General features: G+C 42.6%; 1 protein-coding gene across 1 annotated transcript in view; it reads left to right on the top strand.

Annotated features, from left to right (window-relative positions):
* Positions 1 to 2565: 2565 nt before the first annotated feature.
* The window catches only part of polr2a (RNA polymerase II subunit A), a gene marked incomplete in the record, with an annotated part of 13973 nt that continues 1984 nt past the window's right edge, over positions 2566 to 14554 (top strand). Inside the window, 29 exon segments of the mRNA XM_024287916.2 lie at positions 2566 to 2915; positions 3540 to 3672; positions 3767 to 3903; positions 3998 to 4171; positions 4255 to 4536; positions 4615 to 4776; positions 4856 to 5076; positions 5164 to 5296; positions 5381 to 5505; positions 6007 to 6217; positions 6297 to 6506; positions 6578 to 6746; positions 6831 to 6925; positions 8095 to 8298; positions 8381 to 8603; positions 8676 to 8859; positions 8942 to 9113; positions 9456 to 9561; positions 9784 to 9989; positions 10072 to 10335; positions 10412 to 10619; positions 10698 to 10798; positions 12099 to 12203; positions 12285 to 12467; positions 12545 to 12748; positions 12832 to 13018; positions 13098 to 13211; positions 13288 to 13437; positions 14482 to 14554. Coding sequence (XP_024143684.1) covers positions 2829 to 2915; positions 3540 to 3672; positions 3767 to 3903; positions 3998 to 4171; positions 4255 to 4536; positions 4615 to 4776; positions 4856 to 5076; positions 5164 to 5296; positions 5381 to 5505; positions 6007 to 6217; positions 6297 to 6506; positions 6578 to 6746; positions 6831 to 6925; positions 8095 to 8298; positions 8381 to 8603; positions 8676 to 8859; positions 8942 to 9113; positions 9456 to 9561; positions 9784 to 9989; positions 10072 to 10335; positions 10412 to 10619; positions 10698 to 10798; positions 12099 to 12203; positions 12285 to 12467; positions 12545 to 12748; positions 12832 to 13018; positions 13098 to 13211; positions 13288 to 13437; positions 14482 to 14554 — 4823 coding nt within the window.

Raw genomic sequence — 14554 nt, 5'->3', positions numbered from 1 at the left:
CCTGGTTATAACAGAAATATTAACCTACAAAAACAACTCAGAAGGCCTTCCTGGATCAACATTTCAAGCATATTGTGCAATATTTCTGTCAATCCCCTTTGAAACCACGGGAGGGCGCCAGCTAGTCAATAGGGAACCCTGTTCTGATAGCCTGGCACATGGTGAACAAAGTGATGTACTGTCACTGATTTCCATGCAGCTTTTCTTAAAAAAATGCTAAACAGAGGCTTCCTTTAGTACATGTGGATCCATCAGACAAAAACGGATTATCTATAGATTTGAATCAACATTTACAGTAAAGTGTGGTTCTCACTGTCATTTGAGAGCAAACCTTTTTCTGTTATAAGGAACACATGAACCACCATAGTTGTTTACTGTCTTTATTGTCACAAAAGCCACAATACAATGCTCTGACATTCTTATAGACACCGTTTACATAGTAATTACACATTATGCACAATAAAATAAATGGTAATTATGTAGTAATGGCATTTAGATTATTGCTTAATGCAGAAATATTATTAAATTGAAACGAAATGTAAAAATAGTCAAAAACTCACCTTAATAGAGATAGTTTGGGTGGTAAATAGACATGAATGTCATTAACAAATAACCTGGTTCATTTTCTGAAATATATTTGTAAGACACAACAATAAAGCTGCTTCTTTTCACTAGATTTATACTGGATTGCCGAGAAAAGGCTTAACAACAACCTAATGAAATCCAAGAGGGGAATATTGTAAATATTATCCGGTGTTTTTATGGATTTCAGAGAAAGAAATGGCCTTATTTTATAACAGTCCAATATGAATGTAGCTAACAAAATGGCCTCAAGTTTCGACATCGAGAGAAACGAAACAACTGAACTACCGGCGTGTACATTTAAAGCCTTTGTTGACGTTTTGAAAACAAAGGAGAACACTCAAATAGGCTACTAAATATCGTCTGAACATTTTAGTTTTCATTGACCCAACGACATCACTTTTTAAATGTCGGGGGGATTGGGCAAAAGCCGAAAAATGTCAGACTCCATCTTTCCTCGTTCACAACAAGAAGCCTGCCGCTTAACACCGCCATGTTGAGTGCTAAAGGAGAAGGATGCTAACAGCTATAGCCTTCGCAACGATCCTAAAAAATGTCATTTTAAAGTAAATTTGACCAAATAATCACTATATATAACAAAAAACGTGATATAATCTAATCATTCTCACCATACCGACGTAAAAGGGGTAACGTAAATACATGAAAATGTCGGCTAACGACGTGGCTAAGCTATCAGGCCTCGACAGTACGAGATATACTGTAGGCCTTACTTATTGTTAATAAATAAAACAATTTAAATACTACAGACGACGTTCCAAAATTAACATTAAAGACATAAAATTGTTTTCAGTGTTTAAAATATTATATTGATCGGCATTGTTGGGACTTCAAGCAAGCTATATAAATTACTTGCTAGCGCAAAAAGTAAAATATATAAGTAAAAAGAAGGAGACATATTTAAATAGTAGATAAATATGGTTTAAAGCTGACATGGTTACTTGTATCCTGTGTAATGACAAAGGGAGTACTATAGCATTACTCGACCGCCAAAACCGTAGCATTTCTGTCTGCTTTCGCAACATGGCCTACGACTAGCTGCCCGATTTTAAACAAAAAAGACATATAAAATACAATTAGTCAAACATACACAACAAAATATAAACTATTCCAAACATCTGATATTCGTAATAGTCCAACCTCCGGGGAAAAAATCGCCTTCAAAAAAGAGCCGAGGCTTCTCCCGGACTTTCCTGTGAGGCGAGCTGCAAATCTTGTCCACCGGCCGGCGAGAGGTTGCACTCGAGTCCGGGGCTTCGAACTGAGTCCCAGAGATGACAAAAACGCATCAAAGAACAAAACCCCCAAAACGCACGGTGTGAAAATTTCATTAAAATAATCCGATGTGCCGTGTTTTGAGAGTAAAATGTTATGTTTTAGGCTATTTCCTGGTTCCCTATTAAGCCCTTAACAGGCCTCAGCTCTGAGCCTCTTTTCATAGAGCCCAGGCTGATCCAGAGCGAGACGAAGGAAGGGACAGAGATTTTTTTATTTTTGCTCTGAGGGTAGAAAGGAACATCGGCCATGCTCGGGCAACATCGGAAAAAGGGTGGACTTTCTATAAATTATACTAATGCGGTAGGGTTCTTCGTTGCTACTGGGTATCTCGTTTTTAACACTAAATATTAATAACAAGAGGGACCAATCCGATGAGACTAAACAGAATATTTTTACTATCTATGCAAAACACACTAAATACCGCCCAAATAGTGTCGGCGGAGCCAATTGGAATTTGGTGAAATAAAATCAATGCCCGCCCACACTTCTGATTCGTTGACGAAAGAACCATGCTCTTTGATTGGCTGTGAGCGCGACACCATTAATTATTTATATAGCTGTCTGGAGTGGCCAATGAGCGTTGTACTACTATGTTTCATGTCCCACCTTCCGATGAGAAAGTCCCTGCTGTTCTGGGCATGTAACCCCATAGAATGCCTTTGGTCTATATAAGCGGGCGCTGGGCACCTCAACGTTCAGAAGCGCTTAAAGCGCTCCGGAGTGTAGATCGGAAAAGGGGAAGGGAGTAGCCTAGGTTCAGCTCAAGGGGGACCAACGTGTAAAAAATCCCGCTTCTTAAGTATCCGACAGCAGGGGTCCCGGAACATCGCCTTCGGATACTTTGCGGTGGCCGTTGGCGCCCTGAGCGGAGTCGTGGTGGCATTTTTTAAGGCTGTTCCTGTTCTCAAAGCAGCGTGCCGAGGAAGGACGCGTCTCTTTGAATAGACAGGATGCACGGACCGCCCTCCGGCGACAGCGCATGCCCACTGCGCACGATCAAGAGAGTACAATTCGGCATCATCAGTCCCGATGAGCTTGTAGGTTATCTTTTTGAAGGGGTGGGATTTTTATGAATTAATTAATTCACTGTTAACACATTACGTAGAGTTTACTGATTTATTGAGAAATGTAATAAATTTGATCTTTTGACAATTGGAAAGTCTTCTTGTTAGCCTAGCCTAGCTTAGCATAGCTAGCTGTGTCAGGCTAGAGCTAACTGTCATGTTGCAGGAAGTTGTGGAAAAACCTTAAAGCACAACATATTCTAAAAGAATTTATGTTATCACATGAATTAAACCCCTTGTATATCAATGTAATGGAACATATTTTCCAAATATAAAGTCGTGATTTTGATTGTTTTATGTAGTTTTGTTGTCCGTGTGTTGGGTTTTAAACGAATAAAACAATGCTTTTTAAAAAGAAAAAACGCATGTCTTTTGATTGAACAAAATTTGAATTATTGAAGTTTTTCTTTTTTTTTTTTTTTTTTTGCCATGTAATTTATTACAACTGTATTTCAATTTTTGAGTTGATTAGAAAATTCACCGAAGACTCACAAAATTTTGAACTATTTAGATAATTATAATTTCATGGGAGTATTCATATTTTTGCTATAATTTATGAAAAGAAAAACTTCCTTTAAATGTTTTGTATTTCCTTAGAAACGGATGTCAGTCACCACCGAGGGGATCAAATACCCCGAGACAACTGAAGGAGGACGTCCTAAACTCTGTGGCCTTATGGACCCAAGACAAGGGGTGATAGAGCGCTCCGGGAGATGTCAGACATGTGCAGGTACATGTTTGGGAATGGATCCCATCACCTGTTGAATTAGGCAGCTTTTCAATACCTGATTATAGTGGCTGATTTAATATGATTGTTGTTTTAGGGAACATGACGGAATGTCCCGGGCACTTTGGGCACATAGAATTGGCAAAGCCAGTTTTCCATGTCGGGTTCATATCGAAGATCATGAAGGTTCTTCGGTGTGTGTGCTTCTTCTGCTCCAAGCTGTTGGTGGACTCGGTAGGTACTTCTCCAGTAATTGTTGCATACATTTACTTTGAAATGTGGCTCTTTCTATTGTTACTTGAACTATGATCTTTCCATTTGATCCCAGAATAATCCCAAGATCAAAGACATTTTAATAAAGTCCAAAGGCCAGCCCAGGAAGCGTTTAACCCATGTGTATGAGCTGTGCAAAGGCAAAAACATCTGTGAGGGAGGGGAGGAGATGGACAACAAGTTTGGGGTTGAGCAGCAGGACACAGAAGAGGACATCACCAAGGAGAAGGTTCGTCAACACTAACGCATGTGAAAGTCTAAACATTCCAACCAAAGCTTATCAGTTCTTTGTTCCACTTATCACTCTTGCAGGGTCACGGTGGCTGTGGACGCTACCAGCCTCGCATCCGGCGCTCCGGCTTGGAGCTCTTTGCCGAATGGAAACACGTCAACGAGGATTCACAGGAAAAGAAAATCCTGCTGAGTCCGGAGCGCGTGCACGAGATTTTCAAGCGCATCTCGGACGAAGAAGACATCATCTTGGGGATGGATCCCAAGTTCGCCCGGCCAGAGTGGATGATTGTAACCGTGCTGCCTGTGCCGCCACTGGCTGTGCGTCCCGCCGTGGTCATGCAAGGCTCCGCTCGCAACCAGGTACAGAGACATAAACCCAGGCAGTTTTGTTGTTGTTTATTTTTGAGAAGTTTGACTTATTAAACTCCTTCTCTACAGGACGACTTGACCCACAAATTGGCTGATATTGTCAAGATCAACAACCAGCTGAGACGAAACGAACAGAGCGGAGCCGCTGCGCACGTCATCGCAGAAGACGTGAAGCTGCTTCAGTTCCATGTCGCCACTATGGTCGACAACGAGTTGCCAGGCTTACCAAGGGTACTTAAATATTACAATTCAGGTCTCAACTGCCTCTGTTCCACTCGGCTCTTTAGTTTCAACCTCTTTTCTGTCTCAGGCAATGCAAAAGTCCGGCCGGCCCCTAAAATCTATAAAGCAGCGTCTAAAGGGAAAGGAAGGCCGCGTGAGAGGAAACCTGATGGGCAAACGCGTGGACTTCTCAGCCCGAACTGTCATCACCCCAGACCCTAATCTGCAAATTGACCAAGTGGGCGTGCCGCGATCCATCGCAGCCAACATGACCTTCCCCGAAATAGTCACACCCTTTAACATCGACAGGTACGGAGCTCTAAATGACAAATAATAGGAACAGCTTAAGGAGAAGATGATGTGAAATTAAATTGTTTTTTTTAATTTTTCTTTTAGATTGCAAGAACTGGTACGAAGAGGCAACAGTCAGTATCCTGGCGCCAAATACATCATTCGAGACAACGGAGACAGAATCGACCTGCGATTCCACCCCAAACCAAGTGACCTTCATCTGCAAATCGGCTACAAGGTCAAATTTATTCATTCTAAACCTTTTTTTTTATATATGGTTAAAAATAAATTGTTGTAACAAAAAATGTTGCTTTTGTTTTAGGTGGAAAGGCACATGTGTGACGGAGACATCGTTATTTTCAACCGACAGCCTACACTACATAAAATGTCCATGATGGGGCACAGAGTGCGGATTCTGCCCTGGTCTACGTTTCGACTCAATCTCAGGTACCAAAGTTAGACCAGACCGTTACGTTGATTTGTTTATTAAACTTTTTTTTTAAATTAAGTGTGTTTATTTGGCAACAAAACGAGTATATATATTTGTCAAAAATTGCTGCAGCTTAAAAAATAAATTACAAGAATGAATCAGACGCAAATAGAGTTCAAAACAAAATAAGACTGTTTATGAGGAAGTGGGAACTATGGGTTATTATTTCTCATATATCGCTCATATAATACAGGATTAAAAAAATACTTGCAACATTTGTTTTTTAAATTCTATTGAAAAAGTCAAACTTTTCCCTTTTTTTGTCGTCATTATGTGAAGGGTGTCGTTCTGTGTCAAAAATGTGGGTACTAGGTGACAAAGAGGGGGTAAATTTTTTTAAAATGAAGAGTTGTGAAAACAAATATTCTGATTATAATGATGTTTATTGTTAGTTTTAAGTGTAAAAACAGCAAAAGTTGTTTATGTCTCAAATATCACTCCTTCTTCTCTTCATTTAGTGTCACCACCCCATATAACGCTGACTTTGATGGTGATGAGATGAACCTCCACTTGCCTCAGTCGTTGGAGACCAGAGCAGAAATCCAGGAGTTGGCCATGGTGCCTCGCATGATCGTCACTCCGCAGTCCAACAGACCCGTCATGGGTATCGTGCAGGACACCCTCACCGCTGTGCGCAAATTCACAAAGAGAGACGTCTTCTTAGAGAGGGTGAGGCACTGTTGCGGTGCGAACACCGGGTGGCGATCTGTCTTCATTTCCGTTGACCCTCGATTTGTCCACCTGGCAGGGGGAAGTGATGAACCTCCTCATGTTCCTCTCCACCTGGGACGGAAAGATGCCTCAGCCCGCCATCCTCAAGCCGCGGCCTTTGTGGACGGGCAAGCAGATCTTCAGCCTCATCATTCCAGGACACATCAACGTGATCCGAACGCACAGCACCCACCCTGACGACGAGGACAGCGGGCCTTACAAACACATTTCACCTGGAGACACCAAGGTACACACACACCATTTCACACAAAGATCAAAGAAGGTAAAATCTTAACCTGAGAACGACCTTTTCTAAAGGTTATCGTAGAGAACGGGGAGCTGATCATGGGGATCCTCTGTAAGAAGTCTTTGGGAACGTCAGCCGGCTCCCTGGTCCACATTTCCTACTTGGAGATGGGCCATGACATCACTAGACTCTTCTACTCCAACATCCAGACTGTGGTCAATAACTGGCTGCTCATTGAGGGTAAGGATTAAAAAAAAAGGCTTCTTCACTCCAGAAATGTCAGACAGTTGATCGACTCTTATCTTACATGTATTCCATTTGTAGGTCATTCCATTGGTATTGGAGACTCCATCGCTGATGCAAAGACGTACCTCGACATCCAGAACACAATCAAGAAAGCCAAGCAGGATGTGATAGAAGTGAGAATAGTTCTGTCCCTCTGCAGTCCTGGCCTGCAAGGACCAGATTGTCTGTGCATTTCTTTTTCCTTACTGATCCTTTTAGCGAAAATTTCAATCCTGCCACATACTCAAAAGCTCACTAAAATTTCTAGACACCTAATGACTAGTAAAAATGAATTTTGGACACCGTGAACAACCTCTACCAAAGATTATGGCAGCTGACAAAACGGTCAAAAAATTGAGTGAGAGCCAAAATTGGTTTTGGGTTTAAAAAAAAAAGGCAAAATCCAGTAACGAAACCAAAACGCGTATCAGATTTCCAAAGCCAGTTTCAAAAATGATGGGATGACAAGACCTATGATTTGGCAGCTAGTTTGTGGCAAAGAATGACATTTGCTGATTTTTTATTTTTTTCACATTTATCCACAGTTTGGGAAAATAATATATATATATTTTTCAAATGTTCTTTTACTCATATGTCACAAGGTATAGTCTACAGCCACAACCAAAGTTTCGTAGACCTTTGACCTCAGGAAGAAACCGCCAAATTGAATTCCCCTCACCCCAGAAAAAATGTAATTACCTTCTGTAAAGTTGAACTTCTCCTCGATCTATCACCCCAAGTATCATTTGAAAAAACGTACGAATTAGAAGTAGTACATTTTGAACTGCGTTACCACGGGAACCATGCGAGAGTGGCGTTTTACCTGTTGCACGTGCATCTTTTACCCTAATACTGTGAAAATGTAGTAGATTAATCATTGGCTCAAGCTGAATGAAATGATATAACATTCGATGCAAACTTATTAGGAATATGGGTGTGCTTAAACAAAAACCTCAGTTGCTAAGGAAATCCAAAAATTTACTTTTGCTGATTCTTCTTAAAATTACATAGAACTGTTTATTACGCCTAGACGATCAAAAAATACAATGGTTGCTATAGAGATAAACCATCAGGAAAGCCACCATTTTGGAAACAATTTTTTTTTCCCCCTGAATTTGCCACAGATTGGAAAGGCCATAAGGGAGAGAGTGTGGGGGCAGGGAAAACGAGGGGCAATACGTCACCACTCGCAGCTTTAATTCTGGTTTTGGTCACAATAGTTTAGTAACTTCAACAGTTTTATCAGTGTCTGGTTATGTTCTGTTAGTTTAAAGCAGTTTTTTTATTTTTTTTACTCTCCTAGGTCATTGAGAAAGCACACAACAACGAGCTGGAGCCAACCCCCGGAAACACCCTGAGGCAGACCTTCGAGAACCAGGTGAACCGCATCCTCAACGACGCTCGTGACAAAACCGGGTCCTCAGCCCAGAAGTCGCTGTCCGAATACAACAACTTCAAATCCATGGTGGTGGCCGGCTCTAAAGGGTCAAAGATCAACATCTCGCAGGTCAGATTTCCGTCTCAATATCTTCCAACCCCACCGTGTTGTCTGGGTTAGAGGTGTCATGACGGCATTTCTCCTCATGCAGGTTATTGCCGTGGTGGGGCAGCAGAACGTGGAGGGTAAGCGGATCCCCTTCGGCTTCAAGCACCGCACGCTGCCTCACTTCATCAAGGACGACTACGGTCCTGAGAGCAGAGGCTTCGTGGAGAACTCCTACCTGGCAGGACTCACGCCCACAGAGTTCTTCTTCCACGCCATGGGAGGCAGAGAGGGTCTGATCGACACAGCTGTCAAGACAGCTGAGACTGGTGAGCATGGCGTTGCAGCAGATTGCTGTTTTCATTCTCAGGGGAGACTAAAGGAATATCTTGATATTTCAGGTTATATCCAGCGGCGTCTGATCAAATCCATGGAGTCTGTCATGGTGAAATACGATGCCACAGTGCGAAACTCCATCAACCAGGTGGTGCAGCTGCGCTACGGTGAGGACGGCCTGGCGGGAGAGAACGTGGAGTTCCAAAACCTGGCATCTCTGAAACCCTCCAACAAAGCTTTTGAAAAGAAGTAGGTCCAGTCACACACATGGAAATACTCACCACAATTCTGAAACTGCACTTGTTATTGAAACTCCTCCCCTCCTTTTTAGATTCAAGTTTGATTGCACCAATGACCGTGCGCTGAGGCGGGTCCTGCAGGAAGACGTGGTCAAAGACGTGATGACGAACGCTCACATTCAGAGCGTGCTGGAGAAGGAGTTTGACAAGATGAAGGAGGACAGAGAGATCCTCAGAGCCATCTTTCCCACCGGAGACAGCAAGGTGAGGAAACGTCAAGTCCAGAGGATTTCTACACTCTAGAATCTTAAAAAAAATCCTAAAAATGAAGTTCCTCTTCAATCACCGTTTGACCTCTATTAAGTGTTCCCAGTAGCCGTTTTTAGCCAGACGATGTTAGTAAAGGTGATTGGTCAGAGAATCTGTCAAGTGCTTTGAATGTTTGATCTTTTTCAAGTGTTGTTTTTTCATCTGCTCCTGATTTGTTTGTTAGTTTTATTTATATATCTTCTCTGTCATGAGAAAAAGAACATTCTAAAACGACTATTTTTATTCATCTTTGAAATGTCTGTAGTCATCTCCTGCATTCTCTCTTTTCTCCTGCAGGTGGTGCTACCGTGCAACCTGGCCAGAATGATCTGGAACGCCCAGAAGATCTTTAGAATTAACCCTCGAACTCCGACAGACCTGAACCCATTGAGAGTGGTTGAAGGTGTGTTTGTATTTAAATTTTATTTATTTATTTTTTTGTGTGTTTCATCTTGGAGGCGGAGCTAAGAGGTTCAGGTCCTGACCTTCTGCGCCGAGTAAAGCCACCAGATTAAATCGTCAGCTGTTGTGTAACGTGCACAGTAAATCTGTCTACTTAAAACACCTCGGACATAAAAAGTGTTTCCACGCCTCTGCTCACATGCTTCTCGTCTTGTGCTCTCAGGGGTTCAGGAGCTGAGCAAGAAGCTGATTATTGTGAATGGCGACGACCCGCTAAGTCGACAGGCTCAGGAGAACGCCACTCTGCTCTTCAACATCCATCTGCGCTCCACGCTCTGCTCCAAGCGCATGACGGAGGAGTTCCGCCTCTCCACGGAGGCCTTCGATTGGCTGTTAGGAGAGATCGAGACCAAGTTCAACCAGTCCATCGTACGTCCAGCAGACGATCCCGTCAAGTGATCGCACCGGAGTGAAGGGAGGAAAATGATGAGAAACTGTGTTTCTCACACAGGCTCATCCAGGCGAAATGGTCGGCGCGCTCGCCGCTCAGTCTTTGGGAGAGCCGGCCACCCAGATGACCCTGAACACCTTCCACTACGCCGGCGTGTCGGCCAAGAACGTGACTCTGGGTGTGCCCCGTCTGAAGGAGCTGATCAACATCTCGAAGAGGCCCAAGACGCCTTCGCTCACCGTCTTCCTGCTGGGTCAGGCGGCGCGCGACGCCGAACGAGCCAAGGACATCCTGTGCAGACTGGAGCACACCACGCTGCGCAAAGTAAGAGGCTTCACGCCGTGTTCTTTATAGACCTAATTGACACAAACTGCAAGCTAAAACTTTTTTTTCTCTTTAGGTGACTGCCAACACTGCCATCTACTACGACCCCAACCCGCAGAACACAGTGGTGGCCGAAGACCAGGAGTGGGTGAACGTCTACTACGAGATGCCCGACTTTGATGTGACTCGGATTTCCCCGTGGCTGCTGCGCATTGAGCTGGACAGGAAGCACATGACCGACCGCAAGCTGACCATGGAGCAAATCGCAGAGAAGATCAACGCAGGTAGATCCTCCGGCTCCGCTCTGCTTTTTATTTCAAAAGGAGCCACACCTTCTCAATAACTCCATTTCTCCTTTTAAGGTTTTGGAGATGATCTGAACTGTATCTTCAACGACGACAACGCGGAGAAGCTGGTGCTGCGAATTCGGATCATGAACAGCGACGAGAACAAGTTCCAGGAGGTGAATGGAGATGATGATGACTTTTGATCTAATTTCAAAGCCTTCCCGGTCTTCTTTTGGGTTTGGAAATAGTTTATTTTAAGCAATCAAAGCAAAAATAATACAAAAACAAGACCAACAGAAAGTTAAATCTGTACAAAGATGTATCAAATATAGGATAATGAGTCATAAAAATTGATTGTAGAAAATATTGATTCAGTGAAATATCGCAATACTTTATTTGGTCATACTTGTATCGATTTTTAAAATACTGTTAAGGCAAAATTTAATTTATTATTTATACTCAAACATGAAATTCAATCTCATTTTTGTTTAAATATTTCCTAATTTACCAAAATAAAACCACCATGAAATTGCGGGTAAAAGCAACTTGCTAATGAGACAGTTGCAGTGCTTAATGTTCTGATCGTTAAATAACATGTATTTTACAATCCTACTTTTGCAAAAAATCGATTAAAATTCAGATAATTCTTAAGTTATGATAAAAAAAATGTCACATTTTGTCTGGTAGTGTCTTGGGATATATATATATCAGGATACAGATTGTATCATGACACATGTATTGCGATATTTATCATATCGCCAATACACACCCCTAGTATACAAGGTCTCCTGCTTAGGTGAATCGTGCATACAACCAATGGCATAGATTTACTTTAAGATGGTCTCTCACAGAAAAGCACGTTAGCCATGAGAAAAATCAAAAATGGCCGCCATTTGTAAAGATGGCGGCCGTATACTCAATTTTAACAATGTCTGTTTGCCCCAGTCTCAACGATATGGTATAATCATGCACAGAATTCCTTCTTTGAACTTAAGAGAATAGTATATACATTTTTTAAAATCTTGGATCTTAGTTTTTTTGAGGCTAACATGCTTTTCTGAAAGAGGGCATCCCACCATGCCAAATTTGGTGCTTGTACCACAAAATGGACATTATTTTTTAATACCGGCTCCACTATAGCTTATAGCCCCTCAACCCCCAACAAAAATAGTTGTTTGACTTCAAAGAAAATGCACACCTGCGTGTGAGCGTGCTGGGGGGATGGTTGTGGCCCACTCACTGTGTTTTTTCTACATCACAAATGAGAATTTTTTTCTGACAGCACTTTTTCATCTGCTCCTGATTCAAATAAACAAAAAAAAAATACTGAGAAATGCAATTTTAAGCTTAATTTTCTTTATAAATGTCCTCCATCAAGAGAAAAATGCTACATAACATGTTAAAAACACACTTTTTGTGGAGTGGATATTTAATTTGTATGCAAATGAAAGCTAAAATGTCGATGTTTGTGTCCAGGACGAGGAGGTGGTGGACAAAATGGACGACGACGTGTTTCTGAGGTGCATCGAGTCCAACATGTTGACGGACATGACTCTGCAGGGCATCGAGCAGATCAGCAAGGTACCAGGATGGACTCTTCCACTGCAGGCTCTCCCATGAAGACAGCAGGAGCTACAACATAATGTATTTGCTTTCCTGTAGGTCTACATGCACTTACCCCAGACGGACAACAAGAAGAAGATCATCATCACTGAGGATGGGGAGTTCAAGGCCCTGCAGGAGTGGATCCTGGAGACAGACGGAGTGAGCCTCATGAGGGTGCTCAGCGAGAAGGACGTGGATCCTGTCAGAACCACGTCCAACGACATCGTGGAGATCTTTACGGTACTAATAAGGTTCTGCATCAGTGCGTTCTGAAAGCATTTTCTCCACCTTGCTGTAACTTGAACTTGAACTGGCAGGTTTTGGGAATCGAGGCCGTACGGAAGGCGCTGGAAAGGGAGTTGTACCACGTCATCTCCTTTGACGGCTCCTACGTCAACTATCGCCACTTGGCTCTGCTCTGCGACACCATGACCTGCCGCGGCCACCTGATGGCCATCACGCGTCACGGCATCAATCGGCAGGACACGGGGCCTCTCATGAAGTGTTCCTTTGAGGAAACGGTACGAAGATTTGAGGAGTTTGAGGAATCCTTCAATTTGGAAACATTTTGACCCTTTTTTCCCCCCACCTCTTTTATTTTTAGGTGGATGTGCTGATGGAGGCGGCGTCCCACGGCGAGAGTGACCCCATGAAGGGCGTATCGGAGAACATCATGCTGGGCCAGCTGGCGCCAGCGGGGACGGGCTGCTTCGACTTGCTGCTGGATGCGGAGAAGTGCAAGTATGGCATGGAGATCCCAACAAACATACCCGGCATCAGCGTAGCTGGACGTAAGTGACAAAAACAACTGAATTATGGGATATATTCAGAAAGAAAAATAATAATTTGATGTTTTATTCAAATCCACAGCCACTGGAATGTTCTTCGGGTCTGTGCCGAGTCCCATGAGCGGGATGTCTCCTGCCATGACTCCTTGGAACACAGGGGCCACTCCAGCCTACGGCGCCTGGTCCCCCAGTGTCGGTGCGTCACACTCCCCCCTCCTCCTCACTATTATTAGTTTTTGTATTTTCTCATATTTCGATTCATGCCCAAACAGGAAGCGGCATGACTCCTGGAGCTGCTGGTTTCTCCCCCAGCGCGGCGTCAGACGCCAGTGGATTCTCCCCTGGTTACTCCCCCGCCTGGTCTCCCACGCCTGGATCCCCAGGATCCCCGGGGCCGCTCAGCCCGTACATCCCATCTCCAGGTAAAACAAAACATTAGCCCCACCATAGTATAATCTGAGATGAAAATGTTCCAGATTTCCCCCATTTTTGACCAAAACTCTTAGTACAGACGGTTTTAAAATTAAATCCAATAAAGTTTTTTTATTTACTTATTTTAGTTTTTAATGTAAGAATTTGACATTTATTATGTAAGTATTCTCATTTGAAACAAAGTTTTTCTTGACCAAATTTAAAGGAGTTTTTAGATGAAAATTGCAATAAAAAAAACAATATTTTCAGTTGATTTGTTGTCAATATTCAGTTCTAACATCTAATTAAGTTATCAAAAATTGTGTTACAAAGGTAGAGGATGTAGAGAAAATGTCAAATTTTGACAAATTGCTGATGGTGAATATTTTTTTTTTAAAATGGCTTAGATTAGAAAATCTATCTTAAGCTACAGACACACCGGGCACGACATATTCTCTAAACGCACGTTATTGAACGCGGTTTTGGCATATCATGTTCACATTAGAGAAGAAGGGAGGGGCTTCTCCCTCTTCTTTGTTCACTGTTTACTAGCGCATGTCCACCACCTACAGTTGGCTTGAATTTTGCCTCAGACTTTTTCTTTCACAGCTCTGTTCCGATAAACGAAATACTTGGTGTCGTAGAATTCAATCTAGACACAAACTGCAGTTATTATTTTCACCTCCACCATCAATTCTCTGAAGTGTTCAATGGCCGTGCATTTTGTTTGAAGAGCCTGAAAATGGTCTTAAAAACTTGCGTAGCTACGTGTGAATATAGACCACAATGCATTGGGGTCGAGCAATTTTTGCGAGAAAAACATGTTTAAATTCAAATTTTTAATAAACCATTCACATCTTTATCATCAGAACACAGTGGATTCACAAATAACTGTTGTGAAATGTTCATATTTATTCATTTTTTTGTGAAATTGATGACATCATATTTGGCGTTTAGAAAAAGAAAAGTATTAAGATGGTGTCCGAATTGCTCTTCAAATCCAGAGCACTTCTTCTTGGATGTTATTTTTCCTCAAATGTTTTTTTTGCTTTCAGGTGGAGCAATGTCACCAAACTACTCGCCCACCTCCCCCGCCTACGAGCCTCGCTCCCCAGGAGGCTACACCCC

This window comes from Oryzias melastigma, linkage group LG18 (genome assembly GCF_002922805.2).
Source record: "Oryzias melastigma strain HK-1 linkage group LG18, ASM292280v2, whole genome shotgun sequence".
Lineage (NCBI taxonomy): Eukaryota > Metazoa > Chordata > Actinopteri > Beloniformes > Adrianichthyidae > Oryzias > Oryzias melastigma.
This window is presented reverse-complemented; position numbering and strand designations above follow the sequence as displayed.